At 63.4% G+C, this 18939-nt stretch overlaps 1 protein-coding gene across 1 annotated transcript in view; it reads right to left on the minus strand.

Moving 5' to 3' along the window:
- Positions 1–3079: 3079 nt before the first annotated feature.
- LOC133629077 (multiple epidermal growth factor-like domains protein 8) overlaps positions 3080–18939 on the minus strand; it is a gene marked incomplete at both ends in the record, with an annotated part of 38890 nt that continues 23030 nt past the window's right edge. Inside the window, 5 exon segments of the mRNA XM_062019714.1 lie at positions 3080–4386; positions 4388–4993; positions 11725–11854; positions 14613–14743; positions 18303–18467. Coding sequence (XP_061875698.1) covers positions 3080–4386; positions 4388–4993; positions 11725–11854; positions 14613–14743; positions 18303–18467 — 2339 coding nt within the window.

Raw genomic sequence — 18939 nt, forward strand, 5'->3', positions numbered from 1 at the left:
TGACCCTCAGTGCTGGGGGAGAAGCTGAGCAGCCAGGAGGGCAACCTGGGCACCCAGGGTGGCTACCAAAAGGGATCGAGCCTGGGGGGCAACCTGGGGGCTGAGGGGGGCAACCTGGGCACTAAGGGTGGCAACCAAGGTGGGGCAGTGCCAGGGGGCAACCTGGGGGCTGATGGTGGCCACCAAGGTGAGGCAGTGCCAGGGGGCAAGCTGGGGGCTGAGAGTGGCTACCAAGGTGGGGCAGTGCCAGGGGGCAACCTGGGGGCTGAGGGTGGCAACCTGGGCACTAAGGGTGGCTACCAAAAGGGATCGATCCTGGGGGGCAACCTGGGGGCTGAGGGTGGCAACCAAGGTGGGGGCAGTGCCAGGGGGCAAGCTGGGGGCTGAGGGTGGCAACCTGGGCACCCAGGGTGGCTACCAAAAGGGATCAACCCTGGGGGGCAACCTGGGGGCTGAGGGTGGCCACCAAGGTGGGGCAGTGGCCACAGTGCCCCCTGGTGATGGCCTCATCCTGCTGCCCCGTGCTGGTGCTGAGCCCCCTGCCCGTAGAGCCAGTGGCAGGGAAGTGGGGTCCTGAGTCACATCCTGCTGGGGGTGCTGGGCTCCAGGCAGGGGGGTCCTGGGTCACATCCTGATGGGGGGTCCTGGGTCACATTCTGCTGGGGGTGCTGGGGTTCAGGCAGGGGGGAGGGTCCTGGGTCACATCCTGCTGGGGGTCCTGGGTCACATCCTGATGGGGGTGCTGGGTCACATTCTGCTGGGGTTCAGGCAGGGGAGGGTCCTGGGTCACATTCTGCAGGGGGTGCTGGGCTCCAGACTGGGGGGAGGGTCCTGGGTCACATCCTGATGGGGGTGCTGGGTCACATTCTGCTGGGGGTGCTGTGCTCCAGACTAGGGGGAGGGTCCTGGGTCACATCCTGCTGGGGGTGCTGGGCTCCAGGCAGGGGAGTCCTGGGTCACATCCTGCTGGGGTTCAGGCTGGGGGGAGGGTCCTGGGTCACATCCTGCTGGGGGTGCTGGGGTTCAGGCTGGGGGGAGGGTCCTGGGTCACATCCTGCTGGGGGTCCTGGGTCACATCCTGCTGGGGGTGCTGGGGTTCAGGCTGGGGGGGAGGGTCCTGGGTCACATTCTGCTGGGGGTGCTGGGTCACATTCTGCTGGGGTTCAGGCAGGGGGAGGGTCCTGGGTCACATTCTGCTGGGGGTGCTGGGCTCTAGACTGGGGGAGGGTGCTGGGTCACATTCTGCTGGGGGTCATGGGTCACATCCTGTAGGGTGTGCTGTGCTCCAGACTGGGGGGAGGGTCCTGAATCCCACTGTGAAGGGTGCTGAGCCCAATAACATTCATTCTGTGGGGTCCTGAGCCCTAAAATAAAGGGTCCTGAGTCGTGTCTCATTCTGAGGGTCCTGAGCCCCATTCTGGAAGGGTCCTGGGCCCCATTCTGTGAAGGGTCCTGAGCCTCATTGTTGAGGGTCCTGAGCCCCATTGTTGAGGGTCCTGAGCCCCATTCTGTGAAGGGTCCTGAGCCTCATTGTTGAGGGTCCTGAGCCCCATTCTGTGAAGGGTCCTGAGCCCCATTCTGTGAAGGGTCCTGAGCCCCATTGTTGGGGTCCTGAGCCCCATTCTGTGAAGGGTCCTGAGCCCCATTCTGTGGAGGGTCCTGAGCCCCATTGTTGGGGTCCTGAGCCCCATTCTGTGAAGGGTCCTGAGCCTCATTGTTGAGGGTCCTGAGCCCCATTCTGTGAAGGGTCCTGAGCCCCATTCTGTGAAGGGTCCTGAGCCCCATTGTTGGGGTCCTGAGCCCCATTCTGTGAAGGGTCCTGAGCCCCATTCTGTGGAGGGTCCTGAGCCCCATTGTTGGGGTCCTGAGCCCCATTGTTGGGGTCCTGGGCCCCATTCAGGAAGGGTCCTGGGCCCCATTCTGTGAAGGGTCCTGGGCCCCATTCAGGAAGGGTCCTGAGCCCCATTCTGTGGAGGGTCCTAAGCCCCATTGTTGGGGTCCCATTTCTGCTCCTCCCCCACCAAACATTTGGTTGCCACCAGCCCAAAGTCAGTGGCCACCCCCCAAAAACACCAGAGAAACTCCATTTCTGTCAATATATTTGGTTGCCACTGGGCCAGATTTAGTGGCCACAGCCCCAAAACACCAGAGGAACCCCAAACAATGAGTTGCCACCAGCCCAGAGTCAGTGGCCACAGCCCCAAAACACCAAATCAACCCCATTTCTTCCCAAACATTTGGTGGCCACCAGCCCAGATTCAGTAGCCACCCCCCAAAAACACCAGAGACACCTCATTTCTCTCAGTAGATTTGGTTGCCACTGGGTCAGACTTAGTAGCCACAGCCCCAAAACACCAGAGAAACTCCATTTCTGTCAATATATTTGGTTGCCACCAGCCCAGAGTCAGTGGCCACCCCCAAAAACACCAGAAAAACCCCATTTCTGTCAATATATTTGGTTGCCACCAGCTCAGAGTCAGTGGCCACCCCTCAAACACCAGAGGAACTCCATTTCTGTCAATATATTTGGTTGCCACTGGGTCAGATTTAGTAGCCACAGCCCCAAAACAGCAAAGTAACCCCATTTCTTCCCAAATATTTGGTTGCCACTGGGTCAGATTTAGTAGCCACAGCCCCAAAACAGCAAAGTAACCCCATTTCTTCCCAAATATTTGGTTGCCACTGGGTCAGATTTAGTAGCCACAGCCCCAAAACAGCAAATCAACCCCATTTCTTCCCAAATATTTGGTTGCCACTGGGTCAGATTTAGTAGCCACAGCCCCAAAACAGCAAATCAACCCCATTTCTTCCCAAACATTTGGTTGCCATGAGCTCAGAGCCAGTGGCCACAGCCCCAAAACACCAAATCAACCCCATTTCTGCCCAAACATTTGGTTGCCATGAGCTCAGAGCCAGTGGCCACAGCCCCAAAACACCAAATCAACCCCATTTCTTCCCAAACATTTGGTGGCCACCAGCCCGGATTCAGTAGCCACCCCCCCCAAACCCCCTCAGAGGGCCATGGAGGTCAAATCCTGCCCTCCCCCTCCCCCCCCTTTCCTCCCCCCTCCCCCCAAGCTCCTGCAGCCCCCCCCTCAGCGTGACCAGCGCCGATGCCAGAGCCGCCCTGTGAGGCCCCCGGTGCCCCCCGGGCAGCTGCAGCAGCAGCGTGGCCACGGCGGCCAACCCGTCCTCGGTGGGCTCCAGGGTCAGGGGGCCGGGGCTGGGGGCGGGGGGCCGTGGTTTGGGGCTGGGGGCTGCAGGGGGGCGGCTGTGGAAGCACACGGTGACCTTGGCGAAGGGGCGGCTGGCCATCTTGGTCATCTCCTGGAGGTGGCGGCGCTGCTCGTGCCGAGCGTCCAGCCCCTGCTTGGCCTTCCAGAGCAGCACGCACAGCGCGAGGAAGAGGAAGAAGCAGGAGAAGAAGACGGAGAAGAAGACGAAGAGGTCGATGTGAGCTTGGTCCTGGCGGAAGAAGAGCAAGCCCTGGGTCGGGCCGGTGAGTTGAGGGTGGTGGCTACTGGGTTGTGAGGTGGTGGCTTCGTCCCCTGCGGCTGTGCCGAGGATGAGGAGGTAGAAGCGGGTGGATTTGAGGGGATGAAGGTGGTGGGGGTAGGTGAGGACCAGTCTGTTCTTCACCCCTCTCACCACCAGGGCTGTGGCTGCTGTGTCCTTCACCGTCAGGTAGGTGACCAGACTGTCCCCAGCTCGCTCCTCCCTCAGCAAGGGGCTGGAGGAGGGGTGGGGATGAAGATGAGGAGGGTGAGGATGAGGATGAGGATGCTGAGGATGAGGATAAGGATGAGGATGCTGCTGAGGATAAGGCTGAGGATGATGAGGGTGAGGATGATGAGGATGCTGCTGCTCCTGATGCTGCTGAGGATGATGATGGTGAGGATGAAGATAAGGATGATACTGCTCCTGAGGATGATGCTCCTGAGGATGAGGCTGCTGAGGATGATGATGGTGAGGATGAAGATAAGGATGCTCCTGAGGATGGTGCTCCTGAGGATGCTCCTGCTGAGGCTGAGGATGAGGCCGCTGAGGATGAGGATGCTCCTGAGGATGCTCCTGAGGATGATGCTGCTCCTGCTGAGGATGCTCCTGCTGAGGATGATGATGGTGAGGATGAGAAGAAGGATGAGGATGCTCCTGAAGATGATGATGGTGAGGATGAGGAGAAGGATGAGGATGCTCCTGAGGATGCTCCTCCTGAGGATGCTCCTGCTGAGGCTGAGGATGCTCCTGCTGAGGATGATGATGGTGAGGATGCTCCTGCTGAGGATGATGATGGTGAGGATGCTCCTGCTGAGGATGATGGTACTGAGGCTGCTCCTGCTGAGGCTGAGGATGCTCCTGCTGAGGATGATGCTGCTGAGGATGATGATGGTGAGGATGCTCCTGCTGAGGCTGAGGATGCTCCTGCTGAGGATGATGCTGCTGAGGATGATGATGGTGAGGATGCTCCTGCTGAGGATGATGATGCTGAGGATGCTCCTCCTGAGGCTGAGGCTGCTCCTGCTGAGGCTGAGGATGCTCCTGCTGAGGATGATGATGCTGAGGCTGCTCCTCCTGAGGCTGAGGATGCTCCTGCTGAGGCTGATGCTGCTGAGGCTGCTGCTGCTGAGGATGCTGAGGATGAGGATGAGGCTGCTGCCGCCGAGGCCGAAGCCGCAGAGGCCGGCGCCTGGAGCCGAACGCGGTGCTGCCCCGTGGCCGGATCCACGTCCACAGCGAAGGTGTCGTAGGACGTGGCCACGTAGAGGTCGACGGAGCCCAGGGCGACGTCCAGCGTGATGCGAATGTCCACGTTGGTGAACTTGGGCTGCACCCCGAAGAGCACGGAGCGGCCCAGCCCCAGCGGCGCCGGGCGCTGCAGGCAGCTGCTCTGCGACCAGGGGTCCAGGCAGTACTCCTGCTCCACGGCCATCAGGCGGTAGCACTGCTGCCCCCCCACGGGGTGCCCCTGGAACGACTCCCGGCACTTGGAGCACTGCAACGGGGAGGAGAAGGGATGGGGTGAGGCTGGGGGGTGGTTTGGGGGGTGTGGGGTGAGTGTGGGGTGAGTTTGGGGGGTGTGGGGTGAGTTTGGGGTGAGTTTGGGGTGAGTTTGGGGGTGTGGGGTGAGTTTGGGGTGAGTTTGGGGTGAGTTTGGGGTGAGTTTGGGGGTGTGGGGTGAGTTTGGGGTGAGTTTGGGGTGAGTTTGGGGTGAGTTTGGGGGTGTGGGGTGAGTGTGGGGTGAGTTTGGGGGTGTGGGGTGAGTTGCTGCCCCCCCCACGGGGTGCCCCTGGAACGACTCCCGGCACTTGGAGCACTGAAACGGGGAGATGGGGGCGTGGGGTGAGGCTGGGGGGCGGGCTTAGGGGGTGTGGGGTGAGTTTGGGGTGAGTTTGGGGGTGTGGGGTGAGTTTGGGGTGAGTTTGGGGTGAGTTTGGGGGTGTGGGGTGAGTTTGGGGTGAGTTTGGGGTGAGTTTGGGGTGAGTTTGGGGGTGTGGGGTGAGTTTGGGGTGAGTTTGGGGTGAGTTTGGGGTGAGTTTGGGGGTGTGGGGTGAGTGTGGGGTGAGTTTGGGGGTGTGGGTGAGTTTGGGGTGAGTTTGGGGTGAGTTTGGGGGTGTGGGGTGAGTTGCTGCCCCCCCACGGGGTGCCCCTGGAACGACTCCCGGCACTTGGAGCACTGAAACGGGGAGATGGGGGCGTGGGGTGAGGCTGGGGGGCGGCTTAGGGGGTGTGGGGTGAGTTTGGGGTGAGTTTGGGGGTGTGGGGTGAGTTTGGGGTGAGTTTGGGGTGAGTTTGGGGGTGTGGGGTGAGTTTGGGGTGAGTTGGGGTGAGTTTGGGGTGAGTTTGGGGGTGTGGGGTGAGTGTGGGGTGAGTTTGGGGTGAGTTTGGGGTGAGTTTGGGGGTGTGGGGTGAGTTTGGGGTGAGTTTGGGGGTGTGGGGTGAGTTTTGGGGGGAGTTTGGGGTGAGTTTGGGGGTGTGGGGTGAGTTGCTGCCCCCCCACGGGGTGCCCCTGGAACGACTCCCGGCACTTGGAGCACTGAAACGGGGAGATGGGGGCGTGGGGTGAGGCTGGGGGGCGGCTTAGGGGGTGTGGGGTGAGTTTGGGGTGAGTTTGGGGGTGTGGGGTGAGTTTGGGGGGAGTTTGGGTGAGTTTGGGGGTGTGGGGTGAGTTTGGGGTGAGTTTGGGGTGAGTTTGGGGTGAGTTTGGGGGTGTGGGGTGAGTGTGGGGTGAGTTTGGGGTGAGTTTGGGGTGAGTTTGGGGGTGTGGGGTGAGTTTGGGGTGAGTTTGGGGGTGTGGGGTGAGTTTGGGGGGAGTTTGGGGTGAGTTTGGGGGTGTGGGGTGAGTTGCTGCCCCCCCACGGGGTGCCCCTGGAACGACTCCCGGCACTTGGAGCACTGCAACGGGGAGATGGGGGCGTGGGGTGAGGCTGGGGGGCAGTTTAGGGGGTGTGGGGTGAGTTTGGGGTGAGTTTGGGGGTGTGGGGTGAGTTTGGGGGGAGTTTGGGGTGAGTTTGGGGATATGGGGTGAGTGTGGGGTGAGTTTGGGGTGAGTTTGGGGGTGTGGGGTGAGTTTGGGGTGAGTTTGGGGTGAGTTTGGGGATATGGGGTGAGTGTGGGGTGAGTTTGGGGTGAGTGTGGGGTGAGTTTGGGGGTGTGGGGTGAGTTGCTGCCCCCCACGGGGTGCCCCTGGAACGACTCCCGGCACTTGGAGCACTGCAACGGGGAGATGGGGGCGTGGGGTGAGGCTGGGGGGCGGTTTAGGGGTGTGGGGTGAGTTTGGGGTGAGTTTGGGGGTGTGGGGTGAGTTTGGGGGGAGTTTGGGGTGAGTTTGGGGGTGTGGGGTGAGTGTGGGGTGAGTTTGGGGTGAGTTCGGGGTGAGTTTGGGGGTGTGGGGTGAGTGTGGGGTGAGTTTGGGGTGAGTTTGGGGGTGTGGGGTGAGTTTGGGGGGAGTTTGGGGTGAGTTTGGGGGTGTGGGGTGAGTTTGGGGGGAGTTTGGGGTGAGTTTGGGGGTGTGGGGTGAGTTGCTGCCCCCCCACGGGGTGCCCCTGGAACGACTCCCGGCACTTGGAGCACTGCAACCGGGAGATGGGGGCGTGGGGTGAGGCTGGGGGGCAGTTTAGGGGGTGTGGGGTGAGTTTGGGGTGAGTTTGGGGGTGTGGGGTGAGTTTGGGGGGAGTTTGGGGTGAGTTTGGGGGTGTGGGGTGAGTGTGGGGTGAGTTTGGGGTGAGTTTGGGGTGAGTTTGGGGGTGTGGGGTGAGTTTGGGGTGAGTTTGGGGGTGTGGGGTGAGTTTGGGGGGAGTTTGGGGTGAGTTTGGGGGTGTGGGGTGAGTGTGGGGTGAGTTTGGGGTGAGTTTGGGGTGAGTTTGGGGGTGTGGGGTGAGTGTGGGGTGAGTTTGGGGTGAGTTTGGGGTGAGTTTGGGGGTGTGGGGTGAGTGTGGGGTGAGTTTGGGGGTGTGGGGTGAGTTTGGGGGGAGTTTGGGGTGAGTTTGGGGGTGTGGGGTGAGTTGCTGCCCCCCCACGGGGTGCCCCTGGAACGACTCCCGGCACTTGGAGCACTGCAGTGGGGAGGAGAAGGGATGGGGTGAGGCTGGGGGGTGGTTTGGGGGGCGTGGGGTGAGCGTGGGGTGAGTTTGGGGGTGTGGGGTGAGTTTGGGGGGAGTTTGGGGTGAGTTTGGGGGTGTGGGGTGAGTGTGGGGTGAGTTTGGGGTGAGTTTGGGGTGAGTTTGGGGGTGTGGGGTGAGTGTGGGGTGAGTTTGGGGTGAGTTTGGGGTGAGTTTGGGGGTGTGGGGTGAGTGTGGGGTGAGTTTGGGGTGAGTTTGGGGTGAGTTTGGGGGGTGTGGGGTGAGTGTGGGGTGAGTTTGGGGTGAGTTTGGGGTGAGTTTGGGGGTGTGGGGTGAGTGTGGGGTGAGTTTGGGGGTGTGGGGTGAGTTTGGGGGGAGTTTGGGGTGAGTTTGGGGGTGTGGGGTGAGTTGCTGCCCCCCCACGGGGTGCCCCTGGAACGACTCCCGGCACTTGGAGCACTGCAACGGGGAGATGGGGGCGTGGGGTGAGGCTGGGGGGTGGTTTGGGGGGTGTGGGGTGAGTGTGGGGTGAGTTTGGGGGTGTGGGGTGAGTTTGGGGGGAGTTTGGGGTGAGTTTGGGGGTGTGGGGTGAGTGTGGGGTGAGTTTGGGGTGAGTTTGGGGTGAGTTTGGGGGGTGTGGGGTGAGTGTGGGGTGAGTTTGGGGTGAGTTTGGGGTGAGTTTGGGGGTGTGGGGTGAGTGTGGGGTGAGTTTGGGGGTGTGGGGTGAGTTTGGGGGGAGTTTGGGGTGAGTTTGGGGGTGTGGGGTGAATTGCTGCCCCCCAACAGGGTGCCCCTGGAACGACTCCCGGCACTTGGAGCACTGCAACGGGGAGATGGGGGCGTGGGGTGAGGCTGGGGGGTGGTTTGGGGGGCGTGGGGTGAGCGTGGGGTGAGTTTGGGGGTGTGGGGTGAGTTTGGGGGGAGTTTGGGGTGAGTTTGGGGTGTGTGGGGTGAGTGTGGGGTGAGTTTGGGGTGAGTTTGGGGTGAGTTTGGGGGTGTGGGGTGAGTGTGGGGTGAGTTTGGGGTGAGTTTGGGGTGAGTTTGGGGGTGTGGGGTGAGTGTGGGGTGAGTTTGGGGGTGTGGGGTGAGTTTGGGGGGAGTTTGGGGTGAGTTTGGGGGTGTGGGGTGAGTTGCTGCCCCCCCACGGGGTGCCCCTGGAACGACTCCCGGCACTTGGAGCACTGCAACGGGGAGATGGGGGCGTGGGGTGAGTGTGGGGTGAGTTTGGGGTGAGTTTGGGGGTGTGGGGTGAGTTTGGGGTGAGTTTGGGGGTGTGGGGTGAGTTTGGGGTGAGTTTGGGGTGAGTTTGGGGGTGTGGGGTGAGTTTGGGGTGAGTTTGGGGTGAGTTTGGGGTGAGTTTGGGGTGAGTTTGGGGGTGTGGGGTGAGTGTGGGGTGAGTTTGGGGGTGTGGGGTGAGTTTGGGGTGAGTTTGGGGGGTTTGAGGTAAGTTCAGGGTGAGTTTGGGGGTCTGGGGTAAGTTTGGGGGGAGTTTGGGGTAGTTAATTACCCCAGGGGGGGCAGTTAATTGCCCCAGGGGGGCAGTTAATTACCCCAGGGGCAGTTAATTGCCCCGGGGCAGTACCTGCAGGCGGTGGCAGTCCCAGGGGGGCAGTTAATTACCCCAGGGGCAGTTAATTACCCCAGGGGGGCAGTTAATTGCCCCGGGGGCAGTACCTGCAGGCGGTGGCAGTCCCAGGGGGCAGTTAATTACCCCAGGGGGTCAGTTAATTACCCCAGGGGGCAGTTAATTGCCCCGGGGGCAGTACCTGCAGGCGGTGGCAGTCCCAGGGGGCAGTTAATTACCCCAGGGGGTCAGTTAATTACCCCAGGGGCAGTTAATTGCCCCAGGGCAGTACCTGCAGGCGATGGCAGTCCCAGGGGGGCAGTTAATTACCCTAGGGGGGCAGTTAATTGCCCCAGGGGGGCAGTTAATTGCCCCAGGGGGGGCAGTACCTGCAGGCAGTGGCAGTCCCAGGGGGGCAGTTAATTACCCCAGGGGGCAGTTAATTACCCCAGGGGCAGTTAATTGCCCCGGGGCAGTACCTGCAGGCGGTGGCAGTCCCAGGGGGGCAGTTAATTACCCCAGGGGCAGTTAATTACCCCAGGGGGGCAGTTAATTGCCCCGGGGGCAGTACCTGCAGGCGGTGGCAGTCCCAGGGGGCAGTTAATTGCCCCAGGGGGGCAGTTAATTGCCCCAGGGCAGTACCTGCAGGCGGTGGCAGTCCCAGGGGGCAGTTAATTACCCCAGGGGGTCAGTTAATTACCCCAGGGGGCAGTTAATTGCCCCGGGGGCAGTACCTGCAGGCGGTGGCAGTCCCAGGGGGCAGTTAATTACCCCAGGGGGTCAGTTAATTACCCCAGGGGCAGTTAATTGCCCCAGGGCAGTACCTGCAGGCGATGGCAGTCCCAGGGGGGCAGTTAATTACCCTAGGGGGGCAGTTAATTGCCCCAGGGGGGCAGTTAATTGCCCCAGGGGGGGCAGTACCTGCAGGCAGTGGCAGTCCCAGGGGGGCAGTTAATTACCCCAGGGGGCAGTTAATTACCCCAGGGGCAGTTAATTGCCCCGGGGCAGTACCTGCAGGCGGTGGCAGTCCCAGGGGGGCAGTTAATTACCCCAGGGGGTCAGTTAATTACCCCAGGGGGGCAGTTAATTGCCCCAGGGGGGGCAGTACCTGCAGGCGGTGGCAGTCCCAGGGGGTCAGTTAATTACCCCAGGGGGGCAGTTAATTACCCCAGGGGGCAGTTAATTGCCCCAGGGGCAGTACCTGCAGGCGGTGGCAGTCCCAGGGGGTCAGTTAATTACCCCAGGGGGGCAGTTAATTGCCCCGGGGCAGTACCTGCAGGTGGTGGCAGTCCCAGGGGGTCAGTTAATTACCCCAGGGGCAGTTAATTGCCCCGGGGCAGTACCTGCAGGCGGTGGCAGTCCCAGGGGGCAGTTAATTACCCCAGGGGCAGTTAATTGCCCCGGGGCAGTACCTGCAGGCGGTGGCAGTCCCAGGGGGGCAGTTAATTACCCCAGGGGGGCAGTTAATTGCCCCGGGGCAGTACCTGCAGGCGGTGGCAGTCCCAGGGGGTCAGTTAATTACCCCAGGGGCAGTTAATTGCCCCGGGGCAGTACCTGCAGGCGGTGGCAGTCCCAGGGGGGCAGTTAATTACCCCAGGGGGCAGTTAATTGCCCCGGGGGGGGCAGTACCTGCAGGTGGTGGCAGTCCCAGGGGGTCAGTTAATTACCCCAGGGGTCAGTTAATTACCCCGGGGGCAGTTAATTGCCCCAGGGCAGTACCTGCAGGCGGTGGCAGTCCCAGGGGGTCAGTTAATTACCCCAGGGGGTCAGTTAATTACCCCAGGGGGCAGTTAATTGCCCCGGGGCAGTACCTGCAGGCGGTGGCAGTCCCAGGGGGGCAGTTAATTACCCCAGGGGGGCAGTTAATTGCCCCGGGGGGGGCAGTACCTGCAGGCGGTGGCAGTCCCAGGGGGGCAGTTAATTACCCCAGGGGGGCAGTTAATTGCCCCAGGGCAGTACCTGCAGGCGGTGGCAGTCCCAGGGGGGCAGTTAATTACCCCAGGGGGCAGTTAATTACCCCAGGGGCAGTTAATTGCCCCGGGGCAGTACCTGCAGGCGGTGGCAGTCCCAGGGGGGCAGCTGTTGTTAATTACCCCAGGGGAGCAGTTAATTACCCCAGGGGGCAGTTAATTACCCCAGGGGGCAGTTAATTACCCCAGGGGCAGTTAATTGCCCCAGGGGCAGTACCTGCAGGCGGTGGCAGTCCCAGGGGGGCAGATAATTACCCCAGGGGGCAGTTAATTGCCCCGGGGCAGTACCTGCAGGCGGTGGCAGTCCCAGGGGGGCAGATAATTACCCCAGGGGGCAGTTAATTGCCCCAGGGGCAGTACCTGCAGGCGGTGGCAGTCCCAGGGGCAGTTAATTACCCCAGGGGGCAGTTAATTGCCCCGGGGGGGGCAGTACCTGCAGGCGGTGGCAGTCCCAGGGGGGCAGTTAATTACCCCAGGGGGTCAGTTAATTACCCCAGGGGGGGCAGTTAATTACCCCAGGGGGGCAGGGGCTGCAGGCGGTGGCAGTCCCAGGGGGGCAGCTGTTGTTAATTGCCCCAGGGGGGCAGTTAATTACCCCGGGGGCAGTTAATTACCCCAGGGGGGGCAGTACCTGCAGGCGGTGGCAGTCGCGCCGCTCGGCGCCGGGGCCGGGGCAGGGGCTGCTCTCGGTGTTGTTCTGGCAGGGACACCCCGTCCCGTCCAGCTCGTTGCACGTGTCGGCGTGGCCGTTGCACTGGCACCTGCCCCGGGGCAACAGCGGGGGCAACAAGGGCAGGGGGGGCAATAGGGGCATGGGGGGGTCGTGGGAGGTCAGCACAGGGGGGTAACAAGAGGGTCAGGGGGCAATAGGGGCAAAGGGGGGCAATAAGGGCAAGGGGGGGTCATGGGAGGTCAGTACAGGGGCACAGGGGGGGTAAAAGGGGGTCAGGGGGGGCAACAAGGGGCAGGGGGGGCAACAAGAGCAAGGGGGGGGCATGGGAGGTCAGTACAGGGGGGTAACAAGAGGGTCAGGGGGCAATAGGGGCAAGGGGGGGCAATAAGGGCAAAGGGGGGCAATAGGGGTATGGGGGGGTCATGGGAGGTCAGTACAGGGGGCACAGGGGGGGTAAAAGGGGTCATGGGGCAATAAGGGGCAGGGGGGGCAATAAGAGCAAGGGGGGGTCATGGGAGGTCAGTACAGGGGGGCATGGGGGGGTAAAAGGGGGTCGGGGGGGCAACAAGGGGCAGGGGGGGCAACAAGAGCAAGGGGGGGTCATGGGTGGTCAGTACAGGGGGCAACAAGGGGGTCAGGGGGCAATAGGGGGGCAATAGGGGCAAGGGGGGGCAATAAGGGCAAGGGGGGGTCATGGGAGGTCAGTACAGGGGGGTAACAAGGGGGTCAGGGGTCAATAGGGGCAAGGGGGGGTCATGGGAGGTCAGTACAGGGGGCACAGGGGGGGTAAAAGGGGGTCGGGGGGGCAATAGGGGCAAGGGGGGGCAATAAGGGCAAGGGGGGGGCATGGGAGGTCAGTACAGGGGGCACAGGGGGGCAACAAGGGGCAAGAGGGGCAACAAGAGCAAGGAGGGGTCATGGGAGGTCAGTACAGGGGGGCATGGGGGGGTAAAAGGGGGTCAGGGGCAATAGGGGGGCAATAAGGGGCAGGGGGGGCAACAAGAGCAAGGGGGCGTCATGGGAGGTCAGTACAGGGGGTACAGGGGGGCAACAATGGGTGGGGGGGCAATAGGGGGGCAATAAGGGGCAATAGGGGGGCAATAAGGGTATGGGGGGGCAATAAGAGGCATGGGGGGGTAACAAGGGGCAAGGGGGCAATAGGGGTATGGGGGGGTCATGGGAGGTCAGTACAGGGGGTACAGGGGGGCAACAATGGGCAGGGGGGCAATAGGGGGGCAATAAGGGGCAGGGGGGGCAATAGGGGGGCAATAAGGGGCGGGGGGGCAATAGGGGTAGGGGGGCAATAAGGGGTGGGGGGCAATAGTGTATGGGGGCAATAAGGGGCAAGGGGGGCAACAAGGGGCAGGGGGGGCAATTAGAGCAAGGGGGGGTCATGGGAGGTCAGTACAGGGGGTACAGGGGGGCAACAAGGGGCAAGAGGGGCAACAAGGGGACCTCTATTGCCCCCCAATGCCCCCAGAGCCCCCCATCACTCCCCAGTGCCTCCCAGTCCCCTCCCAGTGCCTTCCAGTGCCCTCCCAGTGCCCCCCATCACCCCTCCCAGTCCCCTCCCAGTGCCCTCCATCACCCCTCCCAGTGCCTTCCAGTGCCCTCCCAGTGCTCCCAGTGCCCCCCATCACCCCTCCCAGTGCCTCCCAGTCCCCTCCCAGTCCCCTCCCAGTGCTCCCAGTGCCCCCCATCACCCCTCCCAGTGCCTCCCAGTCCCCTCCCAGTCCCCTCCCAGTGCTCCCAGTGCCCCCCATCTCCCCCCAGTGCCTCCCAGTCCCCTCCCAGTCCCCTCCCAGTGCTCCCAGTGCCCCCCATCACCCCTCCCAGTGCCTCCCAGTGCCCTCCCAGTGCCTCCCAGTGCTCCCAGTGCGCTCACGGGGTGCAGACGCCGTCCAGCAGGAAGTGGCCGGGCCGGCAGCCCTGGCACCGCTCCCCAGTGCTCCCAGTGCCCCCCATCACCCCTCCCAGTGCCTCCCAGTGCCTCCCAGTCCGCTCCCAGTCCCCTCCCAGTGCCTCCCAGTCCCCTCCCAGTGCCCTCCCAGTGCCTCCCAGTGCTCCCAGTGCGCTCACGGGGTGCAGACGCCGTCCAGCAGGAAGTGGCCGGGCCGGCAGCCCTGGCACCGCTCCCCAGTGCTCCCAGTGCCCCCCATCACCCCTCCCAGTGCCTCCCAGTGCCTCCCAGTCCCCTCCCAGTGCCTCCCAGTGCTCCCAGTGTCCCCCGTCACCCCTCCCAGTCCCCTCCCAGTGCCCTCCATCACCCCTCCCAGCACCTCCCAGTGCCCTCCCAGTGCCTCCCAGTGCCCCCCATCACCCCTCCCAGTCCCCTCCCAGTGCCCCCCATCACCCCTCCCAGTGCCTCCCAGTGCCTCCCAGTGCTCCCAGTGCGCTCACGGGGTGCAGACGCGGTCCAGCAGGAAGTGGCCGGGCCGGCAGCCCTGGCACCGCTCCCCAGTGCTCCCAGTGCCCCCCATCACCCCTCCCAGTGCCTCCCAGTGCCTCCCAGTCCGCTCCCAGTGCCTCCCAGTCCCCTCCCAGTGCCTCCCAGTGCCCCCCATCACCCCTCCCAGTCCCCTCCCAGTGCCTCCCAGTGCCTTCCAGTGCCCTCCCAGTGCTCCCAGTGCCCTCCCAGTGCTCCCAGTGCCCCCCATCACCCCTCCCAGTCCCCTCCCAGTGCCTCCCAGTGCCTTCCAGTGCCCTCCCAGTGCTCCCAGTGCCTCCCATCACTCCTCCCAGTCCCCTCCCAGTGCCTCCCAGTGCCTTCCAGTGCCCTCCCAGTCCCCTCCCAGTGCCCCCCATCACCCCTCCCAGTCCCCTCCCAGTGCTCCCAGTGCGCTCACGGGGTGCAGACGCCGTCCAGCAGGAAGTGGCCGGGCCGGCAGCCCTGGCACCGCTCCCCAGCGCTGTTGTTCTCACACCCCACACAAACGGCCTCGGCCTCGCTGGGCCCTTCGCTGACCCACAGCGGGATCTGGGGGGGAGACCCACACGTGTGGGGCAGGGGCTCAGCTGGGGGGCCCAGAGCTGAGACCCACAAGTGGGGGGTGAGACCCATAAGTGTGGGGCAGAGGCTCAACTGGGGGGGACCCAGAGCTGAGACCCACACGTGTGGGGCAGGGGCTCAGCTGGGGGGGCCCAGAGCTGAGACCCACAAGTGGGGGGTGGGACCCATAAGTGTGGGGCAGGGGCTCAACTGGGGGGCAGGACCCATAAGTGGGGGGGTGGGACCCATAACTGAGACCCACAAGTGGGGGGTGAGACCCACAACTGAGACCCATAAGTGTGGGGCAGGGGCACAACTGGGGGGACCCAGAGCTGAGACCCACAAGTGGGGGGTGAGACCCATAAGTGGGGGGGTGGGACCCATAACTGAGACCCATAAGTGTGGGGCAGGGGCACAACTGGGGGGTGAGACCCATAAGTGGGGGGTGAGACCCATAAGTTGGGGGGGTGGGACCCATAACTGAGACCCATAAGTGTGGGGCAGGGGCACAACTGGGGGGTGAGACCCATAAGTGTGGGGGCAGGACCCATAACTGAGACCCATAAGTGGGGGGTGGGGACCCATAAGTGTGGGGAGTGGGACCCTTGAGACCCACAAGTGTGGGGCAGGACCCACAACTGAGGGCTGGGACCCATAAGTGGGGGGGTGAGACCCATAAGTGGGGGGTGGGACCCATAAGTGTGAGGCAAGGACACAAGTGGGGGGTGAGACCCATAACTGAGACCTAAAAGTGGGGGGTGGGACCCATAAGTGTGGGGTAGGGGCACAAGTGGGGGGTGAGACCCATAACTGAGACCTAAAAGTGGGGGGTGAGACCCATAAGTGGGGGGGTGGGACCCATAACTGAGACCCACAAGTGTGGGGCAGGGGCTCAACTGGGGGACCCCAGAACTGAGACCCACAAGTGGGGGGTGAGACCCATAAGTGTGGGGCAAGGGCACAAGTGGGGGGTGAGACCCACAAGTGTGGGGCAGAGGCTCAACTGGGGGGGACCCAGAGCTGAGACCCACAAGTGTGGGGCAGGGGCTCAACTGGGGGGGACCCAGAGCTGAGACCCACAAGTGGGGGGTGAGACCCATAAGTGGGGGGGGGGTGGGACCCATAACTGAGACCCACAAGTGTGGGGCAGGGACACAACTGGGGGGGACCCAGAGCTGAGACCCACAAGTGGGGGGTGAGACCCATAAGTGGGGGGATGGGACCCATAAGTGGGGGGCAGGGGCACAAGTGTGACCTGGGACCCATAAGTGGGGGGTGAGACCACAAGTGTGGGGAGTGGGGACCCTTGAGCCCCACAAGTGTGGGGCAGGACCCATAACTGAGACCCACAAGTGGGGGGTGAGACCCACAAGTGTGGGGGCAGGGGTACAAGTGAGTGGTGAGACCCATAAGTGGGGGGATGAGACCCACAAGTGTGGGGCAAGGGCACAAGTGGGGGGTGAGACCCATAACTGAGACCCATAAGTGTGGGGCAGGGACACAACTGGGGGGCCCAGAGCTGAGACCCACAAGTGGGGGGTGAGACCCATAAGTGTGGGGCAGGGGCACAAGTGGGGGGTGAGACCCACAAGTGGGGGGTGAGACCCATAACTGAGACCCATAGTGTGGGGCAGGGGCACAAGTTGGGGGTGAGACCCATAAGTGGGGGGTGAGACCCATAACTGAGACCCATAGTGTGGGGCAGGGGCACAACTGGGGGGTGAGACCCATAAGTGGGGGGTGAGACCCATAAGTGTGGGGCAAGGGCACAAGTGGGGGGTGAGACCCATAAGTGGGGGGTGAGACCCATAAGTGTGGGGCAGGGGCACAAGTTGGGGGTGAGACCCATAAGTGGGGGGTGAGACCCATAACTGAGACCCATAGTGTGGGGCAGGGGCACAACTGGGGGGCAGGACCCATAAGTGGGGGGTGAGACCCATAAGTGTGGGGCAAGGGCACAAGTGGGGGGTGAGACCCATAAGTGGGGGTGGTGGGACCCATAACTGAGACCCACAAGCGTGGGGCAGGGGCACAAGTAGGGAGTGGGACCCTTGAGACCCACAAGTGTGGAGCAGGACCCATAACTGAGACCTATAAGTGTGGGGCAGGGGCACAAATGGGGGGTGAGATCCATAAGTGAGACCCCCTAAGTGGGGGGTGAGACCCATAAGTGTGGGGCAGGACCCATCACTGAGACCCATAAGTGTGGGGTGAGACCCAGAAGTGTGGGGCAGGACGCAGGAGTGGGGGGGGGATGGGCCCTATCCCCCCCACACTATGGCTCAGCCCCACATCTCCCCCTCCCCATGCTATGGGGCAGTCCCCACATGCTCTGCATCCCCCTCCCCATGCCCTGAGTCCCCCTCCCCATGCCATGGGGCAGCCCCACACGCTATGGGGCAGCCCCACAGCAGCCTGTACCATGTGTGGGTGCAGGGAGAAGTGCTGTGGGGCAGCTCCTATCCCCCCACACCATGGCTCAGCCCCACATCTCCCCCTCCCCATGCTCTGCATCCCCCTCCCCCATGCTCTGAGTCCCCCTCCCCATGCCCTGAGTCCCCCCTCCCCACGCCATGGGGCAGCCCCACACGCTATGGGGGCAGCCCCACAGCAGCATGTACCATGTGTGGGTGCAGGGGGAAGTGCTGTGGGGCAGCTCCTATCCCCCTCCCCACGCCCTGAATCCCCCCTCCCCATGCCCTGAGTCCCCCTCCCCATGCCATGGGGCAGCCCCACACGCCATGGGGCAGCCCCACACGCTATGGGGGCAGCCCCATAGGGCACGTACCAGGTCAGGGTGCAGGGGGAAGCGCTGTGGGGCAGCTCCTATCCCCCTCCCCATGCTCTGCATCCCCCTCCCCATGCCCTGAGTCCTCCCCCTCCCCACGCCATGGGGCAGCCCCACACGCCATGGGGCAGCCCCACACGCTATGGGGCAGCCCCATAGGGCACGTACCAGGTCAGGGTGCAGGGGGAAGCGCTGTGGGGCAGCTCCTATCCCCCTCCCCATGCTCTGCATCCCCCTCCCCATGCCCTGAGTCCCCCTCCCCATGCCCTGAGTCCCCCTGCCCACGCCATGGGGCAGCCCCACAGGGCACGTACCAGGTCAGGGTGCAGGGGGAAGCGCTGTGGGGCAGCCCCTATCCCCCTACACCATGGCTCAGTCCCCTCCCCATGCCCTGAGTCCCCCTCCCCATGCTATGGGGCAGCCCCACACGCCATGGGGCAGCCCCACAGCAGCCTGTACCATGTGTGGGTGCAGGGGGAAGCGCTGTGGGGCAGCTCCTATCCCCCCACACCATGGCTCAGCCCCACATCTCCCCCTCCCCATGCCCTGAGTCCCCCTCCCCACGCCATGGGGCAGCCCCACACGCCATGGGGCAGCCCCACAGGGCACGTACCAGGTCAGGGTGCAGGGGGAAGCGCTGGGGGGCAGCTCCTATCCCCCTCCCCATGCTCTGCATCCCCCTCCCCATGCCCTGAGTCCCCCTGCCCACGCCATGGGGCAGCCCCCACACGCCATGGGGCAGCCCCACAGGGCACGTACCAGGTCAGGGTGCAGGGGGAAGCGCTGGGGGTCGGCCCTGGCCTGCTGCAGCTGCCCCTGGCTCAGGCACACGGCGCTGTGCTGGCGGCAGAACCAGCGGCACGAGCGGCACGAGGAGCGGCCGGAGCCCACGAACAGCGGGAGGCAGCGCTCACACTGCGGCCCCTGCGGGCACACGCGCGCCACTGACCCACAAGTGGCACACAGCGACCCACAAGTGACCCATAGTGACACACAGTGACCTCAAGTGACCCATAAGTGACACACAGTGACCCATAGGTGACCCACAAGTGACACACAGACCCACAAGTGGCACACAAGTGAGCCACAGTGAGCTAGTGACCTCAAGTGACCCACAAGTGACACACAGTGACCCACAAGTGACACACAGTGACCCATAGTGACACACAAGTGACACAAAAGTGACCCATAGTGGCACACAGTGACCCACAAGTGAGCTAAAGTGACCTCAAGTGACCCACAAGTGACACACAGACCCACAAGTGGCACACAGTGACCCACAAGTGACCCATAGTGACACACAGTGACCCATAGTGGCACACAGTGACACACAGTGACCCACAAGTGACACACAAGTGACCCACAGTGGCACAGAGTCACACACAGAGACCCACAA

Source organism: Colius striatus, unplaced genomic scaffold (genome assembly GCF_028858725.1).
Source record: "Colius striatus isolate bColStr4 unplaced genomic scaffold, bColStr4.1.hap1 scaffold_125, whole genome shotgun sequence".
In the NCBI taxonomy this organism is placed as follows: Eukaryota; Metazoa; Chordata; class Aves; order Coliiformes; family Coliidae; genus Colius; species Colius striatus.